Here is a 17,906-nt window from a genome sequence, read left to right as displayed (position 1 = left end):
GTCTACTGTGAAGTGATTTCTCTTTCTGGGTAGGAAGCACTGAATTGTCCAAGGGATGGTCCAGTGTGTATTGCCCTTTTGGGGCAGACATGAGTCATTCTTCATGTGCTGGTTGCCTTCAGAATGAAGGTTCACTGAACAGCCAACACTTGCATGTGTTGGGGTCACCTCTGATGTGGGTCTCTTTCTGACAGACAGGCTGACCTGCACTTCACAGTGGAGGACACAAGAGGCTCAGAGAGGTTAAGGAATTTTCCCAGGGCAGCACAGCTTATGAGTAGCAGAGGTGGGTGGTGAAGGCTGATGCTTCAAGTCCTTGGCCAGTGTTCCTGCTTGAAATCGGACGGTTTTCACGTGTGAGACTGAGAGGGTAGAGCCTGTAGGGGCCATTCCAGGTCAGTATCATGGGCTTTGGGGTCTCCTTCCATTACATCACTAATACTGGGGCCACAGCTGTGACTGTCACTAGACCTGTGGCTGGGCCTTCTGTATGCCATCCCTGCAAGTTCCTGGATACAGGTCTCCCTCTACCCTCAGTGAGCTCCCAGAGCAGGTGGTGGTGCCCCAATGCTAGATTCTGTGGCCCTTGCCCAACCCAGGGAACGAATGCGCTCATTGCAGAATTGAGCCTTTACTTTTAGAAAAAGGAAGGCTTAAGTAATTGGTACTGATGATGAGGCCAGAGGGCAGTGAGAGGAGGAACGCAGGGCCTGTCCCCACTTTTATACCGAAATTGCACTTTGCTTCAGAAGCAAGATATTCAAGGCTGGGCGTTTCTGGGTGGTTAAGCCATTTCTCAGGTGTGCAGACCTCGCTCCTGCTTTGTGAGGCTTTCTGGGCTGGGTTTCAAATGCCCGAGCTTGCTGCCTGGCATGTCTGAGCAGTCATGGTCCAAGGCTGAATTCCTTATGTTTTGTCTTTGCAATTTTTTTTCTTTCTCTGCTGAATGAGAAGAAAGTGCATGTTCTTTGTCTTTTCTGTACTCAATAAAATTCCAAAATCTTCTCATCGGACCCATTGAGTGGAACTGTGAGCACAGCAAGCCTGGGAGGAAGCAGGGGTCAAGGAGGAATCGCTATGGGCAACAGAGCTGCTTTCCAGGGGTGAGTGAGAGACACACAGCCGTGTTCAGGGACCATGAGAAGCCCTGAAGAAACTGCTGGGCACTGTTTTGCCAGCAGCACGCCTAGCCCCGGGCTGCCCTGACATGCCCAGTGCCATCCTCACAGTGGCGAAGCAAGGATTCCAGCTGGCTCTCTCCATAGAACCCTGTTGCAAATCTAACATTTCACACCTAACCTTGACTCCGGCCCCTCTCCAGACTTCTCCCCTGCACCCAAGTACGAAATGCAAAGGCCCTAAAGCCTGGATCACTAGCTGGTCAGAAACATTAATTATGGTTATAGCTGAGGTTATAACGGGCTGCAAAAATTTCCTGCTGTAATTGGGATGGAGACTCAACAGTTTTATTGAATGTCAAAAGCACATTATTCTACACAGCTGCTGGAGAGGCACCGCTGAACTGATGTTTCTCTTCCATGACAAACACCTATTAAGCAGTCAGCACAAACTCTTCCTTACAGCCCCTGACATCACCCTCAGGGCAGGAAGACACAGCACAGCAATTGCTGAATCACATATGAAAATTATAGTTTTGTTGTCTATACAACTGAAGGTTTAACTCGGACTCCTGCCTCCATCTGAGCTGGATAATGAAGCGATTCTGCTCGTGGAGAAAAATAAGCACAGTACACTATTGTAATCTACGAAACAGGCACTATTTATGTGTCATTTATGTGTCGGAAAGCCTTTCTCTCAATAGGGCTAACAGTCTTGTGGCCCAGGGGCCACTATGTTTGCAGCTGTACTGAGAGAGCTGTAGACGTCACAAGTAATGAGATGCTAGGCCAACGGGAGAAGATGAGTGTGGCATCGAGGGAGCCCCCCCCCCCCCCACCGCAGCAGCCCTGTCAGTTCAGTAAGCACGACTCATAGGTGGGCACCATGTACTTAATGTTGATGAAGGCGTCCTCCCCTCCATAGCGCTCGAAGGCTTCCAGGGTCTCCTGGATCAGGTCGCCAATGTTCTCCCTCTTCTGCTGGCTGTAGTCGATGCCATCCCCGGAGTTCACTGGTTCAGGCAAACAAACAGAGAGGCAGTTATTTCTCTGCGCTGTCCCGAGAGCCCCACCCCACAGCCAGGCATTTCCAGAGCGCCTGTTAGGAGACGCTGACAGGCAACACCTTCATGTTATCTTGCTGAAATGTGAGGCTGGCAGCATCAAGCAAATGACAAAACACCAAATCATGTATGATGGTGATGCCATACTTGGGATCCTAGCATCACCAAGCTGAGGCAGGACGATCACCATGAGTTTGAGGTTAGCTTGGCTTATATAATAAGACACCCTTCTTTAAAAAAGCCAACCAACCAACCAACCTACAAAGCGAATGACAAGAATAACAAAACACAAATCCAGGGCAGAGCTGGTGAAAATTAATATAAATAAAATCAACAAATGTGGAAAAAAATCATGGGATAAAGCCCCCTTTAAATTAGGAGATCTCTTTGTTGACTGCTCACTGAGTGTTTGCTCCCTTGGGTCCTGGCTTTATCAAAATCACAGCGCAGCACAAGCAGAGACTCTGTCTCTTGTTAGACCAGGCAGGTAGCCACACATAGCTCATGATGCACAGGCTGCAGAAGGATGGCTCCACTTAGAGCTGCAGCCTGTGTCTTTGTGGCCTCGTGCACACACTGAATCTATCTCTTGAGGGCTGGGGAGCCCTGGGTCTTTCAGTTATTTCCAGTACTTTGCTGTGGCTGCTCCTGAATGACGTGGGACATGTGATGACCCATCTTAGGGCTATGGCATGCCAGGGATTTAGTCTTGTAGCCAGTCCTGGAGCTTGCAAGTCCAGGGAGGCCCCACCGCAGCCCAGCCTCCCAGTCTGTTTGACCAGTGTGGCTGCCCTGCTGGTGCCAGGAAGGAAGCGCCTCCTAGGTGGCCTTAAAAACCTGCATCTCGCATATCCCACTCTGAGAACTCAGGCTGCAGCTACTCGGATGAAAGGTGCCCCTAGAGCGTGAGATGTCTGGAGGAACCCCAGTTCTGACAGAGGCACACCCCCTGTGCACTCTCCAGACTCCAACATTATTATGGGTTCTATTTACACTGTCATTACACACTTTTCCCTTCATCCTCAGATTTCCAGGGGCTTTAGTGTCACTGTTCCCGGAAGTGGAGAAGTAGCTCACATTGCTGGGTGACATAGGAAAGGGCCACAAGGTGGGCTTCTAGGAGATGGAGGGATGATGATGTGAGTTCAGGCCAGAGGATGCTCTGGGGCCAGGGCCAAGGGGGAGCACAGGACATCCTGAAACCATCCACCATGCGGAGGAAGGGCTTACTTTGCTTATAACCTTAGGTGCAACCTTCAAATGTTTACCCAGCTTGATGTAAAAATAGTGGAGGTTAAATTGGTGCTTTGGACTTCTCAGTTATTCTGGGACATTTCAGAAAGATCAGGTAATGGTTCAGGCCAGAAAACAATTACAGGCCCACACAGCACAGATAGAAACAACCCCAGCCAGCATGGACAGACAGATACTTCTTTCAGTTGATGGTTTCCAAAAAGCTTCTTAGAGAAATATGACTGTCTTAGATAAGAGAAAACAAACAAAACAAAACAAAAAACGAAATTGTCATTCTGAACAGTTTGTTGGGAAGAAATACAACAAATTTGCAAAAATGGAGTCTTATAGCTGTGGCACACATTACTCTATTCTATAAGGTGAACTTACAAAGGTTTACAAGACCATTTGTAATCAGGTGACTTCCTGCCCCCAACTCCCATGGTGTACACTTTCCCATCACATGTGAAGTTTGAAGTTTGACTCACAAAGTAGCTGGTTATTCAAAATGTCAAACATATGGAACACATCCATGAGCATTGCTCAAAACAGCATTTATAGTGTGGAGAGAATATTTATCAGCAAGAGAGAAGCATAATAAAGACTCTGATCATATTTTTAAAGACAACATAAATATCATTTAAAAATTATAGGTCAGAGTATCAGTCTAAGAAAAGACCCCTGGGCCCAGATATTTTGGTTCTGTTGCTCTCCTTGTGGAGCTCCTGTCCTCTCCAGTTCTTTCCTCTCCCCCTTCTTTCATAAGATTCCCTTCACTCTGCCCTAAGTTTGGCTATGAGTTTCAGCCTCTGCTTTGATACTCTGCTGGGAAGAGTCTTTCAGAGACCCTCTGTGGTAGGCTCCTGTCCTGTTCTCTGTTTTCTCCCTCTTCTGATGGCTATCCCTTTTGCCTTTCTGAATGAAGATTAAATATCTTACCCAGGGTCCTCCTTCTTGCTTAGCTTCTTTAGGTGTACAGATTTTAGTATGTTTCTCAACAAAGGATGATGCATGGAAATAACCTAGAACCTTGGCACAGATGTGGCCCATGACAGCTCAGTATCCAAGTGGGTTCTAGTAAGAAAAACAGGGTCTGTCTCTGACATGAACTCAGTGGGCTGGCTCTTTGATCACCTTCCCCTGAGGGGGGAGCAGCCTTACCAGACCACAGAGGAAGACAATGCAGCCAGTCCTGATGAGACCTGATGGGCTATGGTCAGATAGAAGGAGAGGAAGACCTCCCCTATCAGTGGACTGGGGGAGGGGCATGGGAGGAGAATGGGGAGGGAGGGTAGGACTGGGAGGAGACAAGGGAGGGGGCTACAGCTGGGATATAAAGTGAGTAAATTTTAAGTAATAAAAAAAAATAAATTTTAAAAATTACAGGTAAGTACAAATTTAAACAAACAGGCTTTACCGTCATCCTTATTAAAGACTGACACACCTCCAGGAAAAAAAGGTTCAGTTAGGAATGGCCACGAAAGGTAGAACATGGGGAATCTGCCAATGGGAGAGGGTTTTTGAGTTCAACTGTGAGATGCTTGGGTTTGGGAGGGGTGGGTGTGGCTGTTGACTGGTGGAAGTGTGAGGGGAAAAAATGGTTAGAAACAAAGTAAGAAGGGGGCAGGGAAATAAGCTAACGAGAGACTCAGGCGGAGCTACAGGAGAGGGGATACTGTCTGACAAGGCTGATGGCTAGGTACAAGTGTATCCTTAGAAATGAGGCCAGTGTCCCAGGACTCCACCTAAGTGAAAAGAGTGTCCCAGGAAGTCGCTGGCTATTTGGGAGTCTTCTTCCAAATGGCATCCCTCATAAGTGCCAGCACACAGTGCTTCATACAGTTAGGGAGAATTTGCCAGCATCTGTTTGCCTCGGACCTCGGACGGTGGAACCTGCCCCACTCCCTGCCCCACAGATGCCTGGGAAATAAAACTGGTGATGCGGAGCCAGGAGAGCTTTGATACAACTCCTTTTAGACAAAGATTTATGTATGAATCACTGGTAAAGAGTGCCTTTTGTTGTACCCAAAAGGTCAAGGACTGAACGGGTCACAGGACAGGCACATTTTCCTGATGGAACCGAGGGAGTATGGGAAGTCTGTGCACAATGGGGAGCGCAACACACCCCGCTTTTCACTCCCTCTCAGAATGCAGCAACCATAAGCAACACTTTATTCCATGTTCTTACTTTTTAAAAAATATTTATCTGTAGGAGTAGGCTCTGTGGCTTTTTTTGTTTCTAACTGTGTTCCAACCCCAACGATAAAGGAACAGAGCAGAATAGAAGTCACTTGTTCAGAGGGAGTTGGAGTTGCAGTGTTCTGTGGCTGCAGAATGTGTATTGTGGGGGCAGAAAAAGACCAAAACACAAAACAAAAATGAAGAGCCTGTGCCTTGTTTTGCGCGCTGTAATGATAATGGACCACGCTAATGTCAAGCTCTGTTGACAGGCAGATGGTGTCGTGAATTCCATCTTGAAAGTGCGCTGCTCTCAGGTTCTTGAGGAGCAGGAGTTGAGGTGGTTCCTTTGAGCTCCCTGCTTTAAATTCAGACAATGCCACTGGGAAATGTGCTTGTGAGAACAGAACACTTAAAACAACAACAGAAGCACCAACCAGGTGTTACTTACAACTGTCAGATCTGATTAAGAAGCTGACATTTCAGTTTAGGAAGTGGGAGTCTACTTTACCTGTGGATGGCTAGGAAGGGACGTTGAGGATGAAGATGTGTTTTATTTATAACCAAACATGTAGGGCTTATATGGAGGATCTAAGCCAGACTTGGTGCCCCATATGCAGACAGCTGAATGAGAGAAGGGGTCTGTTCTTGGAGACGCTGGTGTGCAGAAGGCAAGCGATGGCCTGGTTCCAAGTTATTTAAACTGAGTTTAGCACTTTGGATGCTGAATCTTCCCTGATTATCCGAGAAATCTGCTTCAGCATCAAGCATATGCAAACTCCTTTTCTATCTAATCCCTATGAAAAGGTTCTGATCTGGATGCTACTTCTTGGTCCTTTTCAGGTCAGGACAAGACCTGTGTGTACCTTCTATCTGCCCACTGATGCCACCTTCCTGGTGAGAAGTTCAGCTCACACCTGGGGAGTGGCTAACCCCTGCCACTGAGCACCAAGGCAAAGGGCAGTTACATAAGACACATTTACATTTCACACGTATATCTGCTACTTGGTGGAAACTGGCCAGCAGCAGAGAGAGCTCACACAGAATCCTGATAAAACATCACCGCTGTGGTTTTAGCGGCTAGACTCTGGATGTTTCATTCTTTTCTTAAAATTTAGTTGCTACTATTACACACACACACACACACACACACACACACACACACACAAAGGGGCAAAACTGAAGGTAAGAGATTCAAAGCAGAAAGGAAGGCTAGTTTTTCTGGAGTGAGCGTGTTCTACTTAAGCCAGGTTTGGGATCGGCTTTACAGCTTTGCTCCTTGGGGCCGAGCCTATCCCTGGCCTTGGCGGGAAGGGCAGTTACTGTTACAGGGCGTCCTTTGTGCTCAGGGAAAGCTCTTCTGGGACCCACGCGATGAAAGGACAGGGACACAGAAGATATCAGCTGGGCAAGGAATTCCCACAGGCTTCCTTTCATGTGGGGCAGATGTCACTAGCACCCACCGGAACACGTGTGACTCATGAACCTGGGCCTCACGGTCTCCTTTCTGTGGCCCACTGGACATGGGCCCTGAGAGAACTCTGGCCTGCTTGTTTCAGTGAGGTGCCCAAGGGAATCTTCTCTGAGAGGTGGGAAAAACAATAAAGAACATGTGGGTGGCCACCTGGCTCAGCAAAGTTCAGTTCAGCTTTGGATTTTTCTATTTTGAATGCTGTTCTTGGTAATGCTCCTTAATGGTAAATGGGAAGGCAGTCTCAGGAATAGTCACATCCACTGTTCCTTGGAAATAAAAGCCTTATTTGAGACATGAGACATATACAGAAAGCAAATGAATACTTGTTTCAGGTCCTTCACCAACATACCAAAGGGATGAACTATGTCAGTCCTTTCTGGCATCCACTAAGAAAATAAACAGGCCCTTCTTAGGAAACAAGCATCTTTGTTAACTCTGACACATCGTGGCCTGAGGCTGCCACAGTGTGACCCTCCAGGGGACAAGATCACACAGCTGGCGGCAAGGTCACCAGGTGACGACGACAAACGGACAAACGTATTGCTTGCCCCATCTCCACCTCTTGGGCCTGCAATGGTAAATGGTTTCGGCAATGCCTCAAACATTCTGCTAGGGTGAGAAGAAGATGAGGGAAGAGGGGACGGTGAGGTGGCTCGCTTGGTAAAGACACTTGCCACCAATTCCCCTGATGACTTGGGATCTACAAGATGGAAAGAGAGAACTGACTTACATAAGTCATCCTCTGACCTCCATGTATGTCATGTCATACATTTACCTCTACACACAAAAAAGGAAACAAATAAATGTAATAAAAATGCTAAAAGAAAATAAGGACAAAACTCCGACTTTTGTTCCCAGTCTCTCCTTGCTTCCCCTTGCTGAAGTTCTGGCTTTATGTAACTCATTAAGCTTAATAACAAAAGAGCCTGGTGTTCCCTCCCAAGTACCTGGTAGCCTTTGAAGAAATCAGGAAGTACGCCAGGGATAAAGAAGGTAGTGATCAGGCAGAGCTGAGCTGGCCTTCACAGTAGTCAGCGCTGGTAATGGAGGCAAACGGCTGAATGACAGCTGTGAGGCAGGCTGAGAAACACATCTCTAGCAAGGACTTCAAGAACTATGTTGAAGAGATGGAGAGAGTGGGCAGCCTTGCCTGGTCCCTGATTTCAGTGGGATTGATTTAAGTTTCTCTCCATTTAGTCTGATGTGGCTATAGGTTTGCTGTGTATTGCCTTTACTATGTTTAGGTAAGTGCCTTGTATCCCTGATCTCTCCAGCACTTTAAACATAAACAAATGTTGGATTTTATCAAATGCTTTTCAGTGTCTAAGGAGGTCATCATGTGTTTTTTTTTTCTTTTAGTTTGTTTATATGGTGGATTACATTGATGGATTTCTGTATATTGAACCACCTCTGCATGTCTGGGATGAAGCCTACTTGGTCATAGTGGATGATATCTTTGATGTGTTCTTGGATTTGGTTTGTGAGTATTTTGTTGAATCTTTTTGCATCAATGTTCATAAGGGAGATTGGCCTGAAATTCTCTTTTTTTTGTTGGGTCTTTGTGAAGCTTAGGTACTAAGGTGATTGTGGCTTCATAGTATGAGTTTGGTAATGTTCAAGAGCTGGAGGGGACTGGAGCTCCAGAAGGAGAACAACAGAACCAAAAAATCTGGGCACAGGGGTCTTTTATGAAACTGATACTACAACTAAGAACCATGCATGGAGATAACCTAGAACCCCTGCACAGACGTAGCCCATGGCAGCTCAGTGTCCAAGTGGGTTGCATAGTAAGGGGAACAGGGGCTATCTCTGACATGAACTCAGTGGCTGGCTCTTTGATCACCTCCCTTTGATGCAGATGGGGCAACCTTACCAGGCCACAGAGAAAGACAATGCAGCCAGTCCTGGTGAGACCTGATAGGCTAGGGTCAGATGGAAGGGGAAGAGGACCTCCCCTATCAGTGGACTGGGGAAGGGGCATGGAAGAGGGAGGGAGGGCAGGATTGGGAGGGGATTAGGGAGGGGGCTACAGCTGGGATACAAAGTGAATAAATTGTAATAAATAATTTTTTTTAAAAGGAAAAAAAAAGAAAAAACAAACAAACAAACAACAAACCAAAAAACCAAAAGAAAGACATCTCTGCTGAACATCATGGTTTGGTGACACCTTTCATGTTCCTGGTACTTTTCTGATGTGTGGAAAGCATGCTGTCATAGTTAGCCATTTTGCACACAGAGTACTTGAATGTGACCCTAGGCCAAACCCAGCACTGTGGCTAGGTGAGCTTGCTGTAGTAGCACGAAGTGGAATTCAGAGCACACTGATAGAACAGGTGCAATTGTTTCTGTATCAGAAAAGGCATGTGTCCGGTTCTCAATGAACTCAAAAGTCCCTGTGACCTCTCTGGATGTGGTGGCATATCCCTGTAATTCCAGCATTCAAGACATACGGGTAGAGGAAGCAGGATCACAAGCTTAAGGCCAGGCTAGAGATAATGAAATCCAATAAAATAAAAGCAAAGAGGAAGATTAAACTGTCTGTCTGTCTATCCATTCTTCCATTTACTTACTTACTTATTTATTTATTTATTTATTTATTTATTTATTTATTTATTTATTTATCTATCTATCTATCTATTTATTTATTCATTCATTGATTCATTCATTGATGTTTTAATTTCTTATGGCACCAGTTACAGCTAAAGCTGCCTTCCTCCTTAAGTGGCTTGTGGTGATGTCATCAGGAGATAAAGTGAATAAAGGAGATAAAGGGCTGAGGTGCTGGTCTTGGCAGGTAAGCTGAGCAAACTCTTGCAAACAGCACTATCAGAGATGTTTCTTTTGGACACTGAACCACTGTAGATTTTCTGTTCCAAGATTCTGAGTGATACTTTGCTCTAGGCTTGCTGGATTTAGCAGTTGGAAGACTGAGAAAGCCAGAATGGTAATTTCCTGTTTGTGATAACTTTTACTTAAGCAGGTATCAGGTTTAGTGAAATAAGACTCAAAAATTTAAAAAAGAAGTTTATTTAAATGATAACTCCTGATATTAAAAAAAAATGCCACTAAGGTAATGTAATGATTATGAGTTTAGAAAAGGTGAATTTTGAGTCATTTTTTCCTTTCTTTTGAGATAAAACTTCATTATGTTGCCTAGGATATTATTTAATATTTAAAATATTTTTTTAATTCTTTGAGAATTGCATACAAAATGGATTTTGATCATATTCAAACCACCTTTTCCAGCTCCTCTCAGGTCCATCTCCTTCCCTACATTGTATCCTCTTTAAAAAAATATGTACACACACACACACACACACACACACACACACACACACACACACACATCTACCAGGGACCACACCTTAAAGACTTTAAATAAAAACAACTGACTCTCTCCCTCTCCCTCTCTCTCTCTCTCTCTCACACACACACACACACACGTATTTTGTGTATGTGTGTGTGTGTGTGCTATCACTTGCCAATTGCTCCTCAGTTAGGGACAGGACTTCATGTCTACCTCCCAGCTCCATACTAAGAGTTCCTCTTTATTCATCTTATAGAGTAGGCCTTAAATCCAGTCAGAAAGTGGTTGGTGAATCCCATGACATTTGTGCCACTACTGCACCAGCGGGCATGCCGTGCCACACTAGTCATTATTCTAGCTTGCAGGATCCACAGCTGGGCAAGGCTGATACTGTTTTTCTCCTTCAGCAGCATATGCAGCACCCTTCAGCTCTATGAAGAAACCCATCCCTTAGAGGTGAAGCATCCTGGTGAGTGTCAGCTTCACCAGGATGAAGCTGGTGCTTCAGCTGCACGTTTTATGACTTAAGTGCACCGTTTTCCTAATAATAGGATCTCACTGTGAAGCAGTAGCCTGTAATGTCTGAGAGCCTGCGGGACCCTCCAGATGAGTTAACCCATCTGGCCCTGGGCTTTTTGACTGTTATTCAGTGCAGTCTAGCAGGGGAACTGCTACTCCATTACAGAGTAGCTCCATTTAAACTCTTTTTATATGTGTGTTTGCATGTTAGGGAGGTTCTACACTAGTAGATCTTAAATAAAAGTCTTTGGGGTTATCTGTTGCTCCTGTGTTCCTTCTGCTACTCTGCCCTCCTACCTCACTTAACCCTCCCTGTGCCATTATCCCTTCCTCCTCTTTACACTAGTACAATCTGTCTCCCCTCTCTTGAAGACTCCCTCCCCCATGTCCCCTTAATAATTTCCTGACCTCTATGAATTACATATGAATTATGTATTAGATATGAAACATGCATATCTAAAGATTTAGGCTAACTCTCAAAGATGAGAGAAAACTGTGTGACATTTGTCTTTCTGAGTCTGGGTTACTTTACTGAATAGCTGTTTCCAGCCCCATTCATTTATCTGGAAATTTCTTAATTTCATTTTTCTCAGTATCTGAATAACATTACATTATGTTCATGTACTATATTTTCATTATCCATTCAACTGTTGATAGATATCTAGGCTGTTTCCATTTCCTGGCTATTATGAATAGAGCAGCAATGAATGTGCTTTCTCTAATAGGATTTAAGTGTCTCTCTACTAGGATTTAGGGAATTTTGGGAATACACCCAAGAATAGTTCAACTGGATCATGTGATTAGATCTATTTTTGGCTTTTTGAGGAACTACTACTCTGATACACAGTTTGTACTCCTACCAGCACTGAATGTGTGTTCCTTTTTTTTTTTCCACATCTTTGTCAGCATTGGTAGTTGGAGGAAATAATGCCATTCATAATAGCAAGAACATAAAAAAAAAAAAAACAAAATAAACAAAAACAAGGAAGTACAATGAAAACCTTAAGACACTGAAAAAATGTTGAAAAGTTACCAGAAAATGTAAAGATCTCCCATGCTCATGGATTGGTAGGATTACTACTGTGGAAATGACCATTCTATCAAAATCAGTCCACAGATTCAACTCAATCGCCATCAAAACTCAACACATATTGAAGAAATAATCTTAAATTTCATATGAAAACACAGAAGACCCAGGATAGCCTAAACAATCCTGAACAACAAAAACAGTTGATGAAATATAATGACCCCAGATTTCAAATTATATACAGAGCTACAGTAATAAAAGCAGCACGGCACTGGCATAAGATTGACTACAATGGCCAATAGAGTAGAACTTACGATCCACATGTAAGTCCACATACCTACATCACTGATATTTGAGAAGGAAACCATCAACCAACACTGGAGGAAAGAGAACATCTTCCACAAGTAGTGCTGGTCAAACTGGATGGCTCCATGTAGAAGAATGGAACCAGATTCTTATCTCTCACCCTGCAGAAAACTCAGCTACAAATGGATTAGGGATCCCAACATAAGACCTGATACCTGGGGTCTGACAGAAGAGGAGATGGGGAATGTGGTTCAACTTATGGGCACAGGAAAGGACTTTCTGAACAGAAAACCCTGGCAGCTTAGACATTAAGACCAACACCTGATAAATGGGATCTCACGAAAGTAGACAGCTTCTGTAGGGTAAAGGATACCATTATTCGAGTGAAGAGGCAATCTGTGGAATGAAAAAAAAATCTTTCCCAGCTATATGTGAAGAGTGTCTAGAATGTTAAAATGACTAAACAAACTAAACATTAAGATAACAAACAACCAAATTTTAAAAATAGGACAAGGAACTAAACAGAGTTCTCGAAAGATGAAATACAAATGGTTGAGAGATATTTGTGAAAATGTGCACTATCTTAGCCATCAGGGAAATACAAACAAAAACTACTTTGAGATTTCATCTTCTCCCAGTCAGAATGGCTAACACACACACACACACACACAAATACATACATGCAAATGATGACAAATTCAAGGCTGGTTTTGGACTTGAGGCTTAGGGATCCTCTTCCCTCAGCCTTCCCCAAGTGCTGGGCCCACAGTGGGCACACACTGCAATGCCTGGCCAACCCCCTTTCTCTTTTAATTCCAATTATGAAAGGGGGCGAAGAAAGATGCAGGCATGTACACTTTATCTGTTAAGACAATTTCAATTACTAAAGTATCAAGATTTGTCTTTGGCAGAAGTTGTTCTTTATTTAGTGTCAGTGTGGATCCCTTTACACAAATAGCTCTAACTGTCCTAAGATGAGGGGATTTTCTCCTCTGGAGTTTTGATAATGAAGTGGGAGATAATGTGATGGGTGAAGAAGTGGGAAGTGCCCAGGGAACTGGGGCAAAACTCACTTTCCCACACTGAGTAAGAGGCCTTGTCTTTAGGGCATGGTTGAGGTTAACTGCTTTCAGAACCTCCAAAATATGTTGCCTTTTACTTTTGTTTAAATTAATTTTTTTAGCATTGTAGGAACTTTGAAGGAACTATTATCCCCTTAATCATAATTCTGTGTCACCTCATTGGGAATACTTGGTGTTTCTGTGCCAGAGGCCATACCCAGCTACTGTCTCTTCAGCAGACTCCAAGTCCTTTTGGAGACTGTACCCTGGAGGATGGGTCTGCTGGGGATATTTCCAAAGCCTTGGTTTGTGGGTGGGTGAATCAAAGCTACAACGGTTTTGCAACCAAAACCTTTTAATAACCAAAGCAGCTAGCATGCTGGAGATGCCCAAGGGCTTATGTCCTGCAGTCTTCTCAGATCTTGTTGACATCAATGAACTTCACAAGGTCTCTTTCCTCTGAAGAAGAAAGCTTTGAAGCAAACTCCGGGTGCGCAGCTAGATGTCCCACTCTTCGCCTCTCTGACACTGAAGTTGGTGTCCCACACTTTGCTTCTCTCTGGCACCTAAGCTAGATGTCCCACTCTTTGCCAATCCCTGACACCGAAGCTGGATGTCCCACTCTTCGCCTTTCTCTGGCACTGAAGCTGGGGACAAAGCAGGAGGCTGCTGAGCCATTGCTCCGAGGGCTCCAGGAGGTCCCTCCGTGTGTGGAATAGTCACCAGTCACTGTGAAAATTCCATGAATCTTGGCCAACAGCTTAATATCTAAATCTCAATACCCTAGACAATGGATGTTTTTAAGCAGCTGACATTTTCAACAGGGGCGTAGGTTTACTTCTCCATGTTCCCGTGTAGGGGAAGGGGCACTGGGCCCAAGGAAAATAATCTAGAATAAAATTCCTCAGTAGCTGGGGATGTTGGGAGAATCTGGGAGGAGTTGGGGGGAGAAGGGAAAACATGATCGGAATATATTATATGAAAATAAATTTTTCAATTAAAAATAAAATTCTTGTTAACTTAGCAGCTGTTTACTCTAGACGGTTGCTTTCTTCAACCTTAGTCACTGTAAAAAACAGATGAACTTTTCTCTTCTCATCCTATTAATGCTCTTTATAATATTTCAATATAACTTTGGACAAGCACTGTGAAATGATGGTTGTTCAGTAGACAGTTCTATGATCACAACAGCACATACTTCTTCAAAGTAATACACAAATCCTGTCAACATCAAAATCAGTTTTTAAATCAAGTTCTAAGAAAACTTGAAGGAAACAAATGTTTACAAAATTAATTCTAGTTAAGCAAAAGAACATTGTCAAAATTCAAATTATTTGTTGACACATGTTATTTGAGTCCATGATTTCAATGTTCATAAGGCTTATTTAGTTCTTAGGATAGCATAACTTTTCTTACATGTTCAGTTGAAAATGATTTGGTCAAGACAACAACAACAAAAAAGACAATTGGAATCTTCATTGACTAATGACTGTTCCGATTTGGATGTTTTACTGAGAAAAAGTAATTGATGACTTTACCAATTTATCCCTGTCTGGAATAAACATACTGTAGTCTATAGCCAGTGAAATGAGCAAAGTTAAGCTTCTGAGGTGAGAACTCATCTCTTTTCTTATTTGGACAACATAATCCAGTAAGCAGATAGTTCAAGAGAGATGTGGAGAGCTGCAGATTCTTTACATTAGATCTCCCCACCTGCTATCTCGGGTGGAGTAACAGAAGCAAGAGCACAGTGCCCTTAGCCAGGTCAGGTCTCCCAAGACAACAGCTACCATGAGGCAGGTGCTATCGTGACTTCCCTCCCAGGAAAAGAGGAGTGATGTCTGGACACGTGAGATGGTCAAGTAAAGTGGCGTAAGCTGCAGGTAGCAATGAGGTCATGAAAGGGAGGAGCAGAGCAGAGCTCTGCAACATGTAAGGAAGGTGACAGGAAGGTTTTGGGGGGCAGTGTCCAGGTGTCACCTTCACCACAGGTGAAGAACCCCACCTTTCTGGTACAGCAGGAGGTCAGCCCATAGAGTCGGCATCTTGACCCCAGGGAGGCCCCAGGTGAGGGCCTGCCAGCAGGTACTGGACTTGCTGCAGCAAGATTTTCCTCAGCATCTCCCATGATGGGCACTGGCACTTCTTGGCCTCATCTCTGTGAGAGGAGTGGCCATGCTTGCTTTACCTCATCACAAGTAAGATGACAAAAATCAGGACTGCTGGGTTCAAGGACTTTTTTTTTTCAGTGCTATGGATCCATGGTAAATATGGAGAAAATGTAATCTTCCCATCTTTATGAACAGTTATTATTTTTTAGGGTTTACGTGTCTAAGTTATGATCAACAGACAAGGAACATCTAGGCGTTTTGCGTAAATGGGAGAATTATTGCTTCTCAGCAGAAGTGTGCCTAGAGGACCAGGTGAAAAGCCAAGAAGTAGGAACCTTCTAAGGGGCTGACTGACCTTTAAATAGCTTTCAAAACAAACATAAAAGGCCAAATGCAAGCCCCAGGTGTTGGCGGAAGTTTCTGAATCAACGTGCAGGGTTTCCGGCTTCATGAAAACAGGGAGGTTATGGTCATCCTGCAGGATGCTTTCTCTCCTGAGTCTTACTGGGACCCCATGCTGTGTGCAATGCTTGGGTGGAAAGTTGATGCTGGCTTCAACCACTGGGGAAAAATGTCCCCATTTTCAAAGTGAAAAAATCAGATTATCAGAGCAATTTTGTTAGTGGTCTTGGCTCTGGGAAGCAGAAAACATTAGATTCATACGGAGCTTGTAATTAATATTTACGTTTTGCTGGATTAAATTTCTCTTGGTCATTTCTCCTGGTCATTTCTAGTGAGCTTGACAAAGACTTGACCAAGTGTTTTTTGTTTGTTTGTTTGTTTGGAAGAACTTACAGATGGACGCTCCGGAATGATGCAGAGTTAACTCCCTGTGGGCTGACGCTGGGAACTGTCTCAGCCTGGAGAGGCAGAGGTTAGCACCATCTTCCATTTCTACAAAACCTGAGTGATTCCATACTTGAGCCATTTAGTTTTGTGAGTTTGTTCTCTTCTCTGTAACTGAGGCACAAAAGTGAAAAGGGAGACGTTGTATTTCTAATAAATGTTATCCTCAAATCCAGTAGTCTGAGTTCTCCCCAATTTGATATTTCATGTTAGGTCCTTCAAACTTTCATCTAGGACTGGACAAATACCTTAGTTGTATAGTGCACCCTTCCAAGCATGACAACCAGTTTGCTACCTGCACCCACCCCAGAACCCATGCAAAAGAGCCTGACATGGCACATGCTCTTCCGGTTCCAGTGTCAGGGAGACAGAGATGGGTGGATCTCTGGGACTCATCAGCCATCTGAGCCTGCCTTGTGAGCCCTAGGCCAGTGAGAGAGCCTGTCCCAAAGGAGAAAAAAACAAAGTGGACAGCACTTTAGGAACAAAACGAGGTGATTGTCCTTGGCGGCCACATGCTGTGAGCACACATGTACCCACATACATGTGCACACAGAGACACATACATGTAGAAAAGACTTTCATCTGCATAATGAACTCAGCCCCCAAGCACGCTTGTACCTGTGTAATGGTGCAGTGTAAGGGAATCTGGTAGCTGGGAAACCTGCCTTCAGGGCACAAAGCCTGAAGCTAAAGACCTGTGTGGTGTGATGCACGATTTGCTCTACTGTAGAAAACTGAATAAATACACTCAGTGATTGTGCTGACATGAAAAATCCATGTGCCTCCGTGGACTTTCTATGGGTTAGGCTTTGTTTGGGTATGTGGGCTGCATCTAAGCGTGCCTGAAAGTTCTGAAATGAATTTATGAGTACAGAATTTGAATAGATTTCCAAGCCATTAGCCAGAAGTTTTATAGAGTAGGAATATTTCTCATCAAATGAGCTCAATTAATGCAAAAAATTATATATTTAATGAACAAATCAAAGCAATCTACTGTGCTAAACTGAGCTAACTGCTGGAGTCGGGACAGAGTTAACACCCTTCAGCCGTTCATAAGTGTCTCTGTTAAAAATAACCTTGACCTGTCTTTCAAAGCTTTGGCAATCAACTTTTATCAGCTTCCACATTTGTGAGTTAAGTGTGGCAAGGGATATTCACCAAATGTCTCAAGGCAGAACCCTGGTGCTTGGCTAGCAACATGCTCACAAGTGTCCAGCGCTCTTCTGAGTCCAATTGAAACTTTTTGAGGAGTGTGTGTGTGTGTGTGTGTGTGTGTGTGTGTGTGTGTGTGTGTGTGTGGAGAGAGAGAGCGAGAGAGAGAGAGAGAGAGAGAGAGAGAGAAAGAGAGAGAGAGAGAAGCTGCAGAGGAAAATTAAAATGTGACCATTTAATTTGCCACAGTAAAATTGGATTTGCACAAGAATTGATACTAGGGCTTGTTGGAAGCACTGATAAGTGGAACATGCTGACGACTGAGACTTTTGAATAAAGAATGTTTATTTGCCTGAGTTACATTTTTATCTAGTGAAATTTTCAAGTTTAGTGTGCCCAGTTGCTTTCTTCTGAACAGGACTCTTCCCAGATGAGGGGGCTAAACACAGCATGGAAATAAATCGATGGTTTGGGGGTGGTCAAGAGGATGCAGGTGGACTTGCTGCT

The 17,906-nt window shown here is 44.1% G+C and overlaps 1 protein-coding gene across 2 annotated transcripts in view; it reads right to left on the bottom strand.

Moving 5' to 3' along the window:
• Window positions 1-1,451: 1,451 nt before the first annotated feature.
• Window positions 1,452-17,906, bottom strand: part of Pacrg (parkin coregulated) — a 438,897-nt gene continuing 422,442 nt past the window's right edge. For both annotated transcript variants that reach the window (XM_055616071.1, XM_055616072.1), the window contains one exon: window positions 1,452-2,131. In XM_055616071.1, coding sequence (XP_055472046.1) covers window positions 1,971-2,131 — 161 coding nt within the window. In that variant the 3' untranslated portion in view covers window positions 1,452-1,970. The remainder of the gene's footprint in view (window positions 2,132-17,906) is intronic.

This window comes from Psammomys obesus, unplaced genomic scaffold, assembly GCF_907164565.1.
Source record: "Psammomys obesus unplaced genomic scaffold, mPsaObe1.curated_primary_1811, whole genome shotgun sequence".
In the NCBI taxonomy this organism is placed as follows: domain Eukaryota; kingdom Metazoa; phylum Chordata; class Mammalia; order Rodentia; family Muridae; genus Psammomys; species Psammomys obesus.
This window is presented reverse-complemented; position numbering and strand designations above follow the sequence as displayed.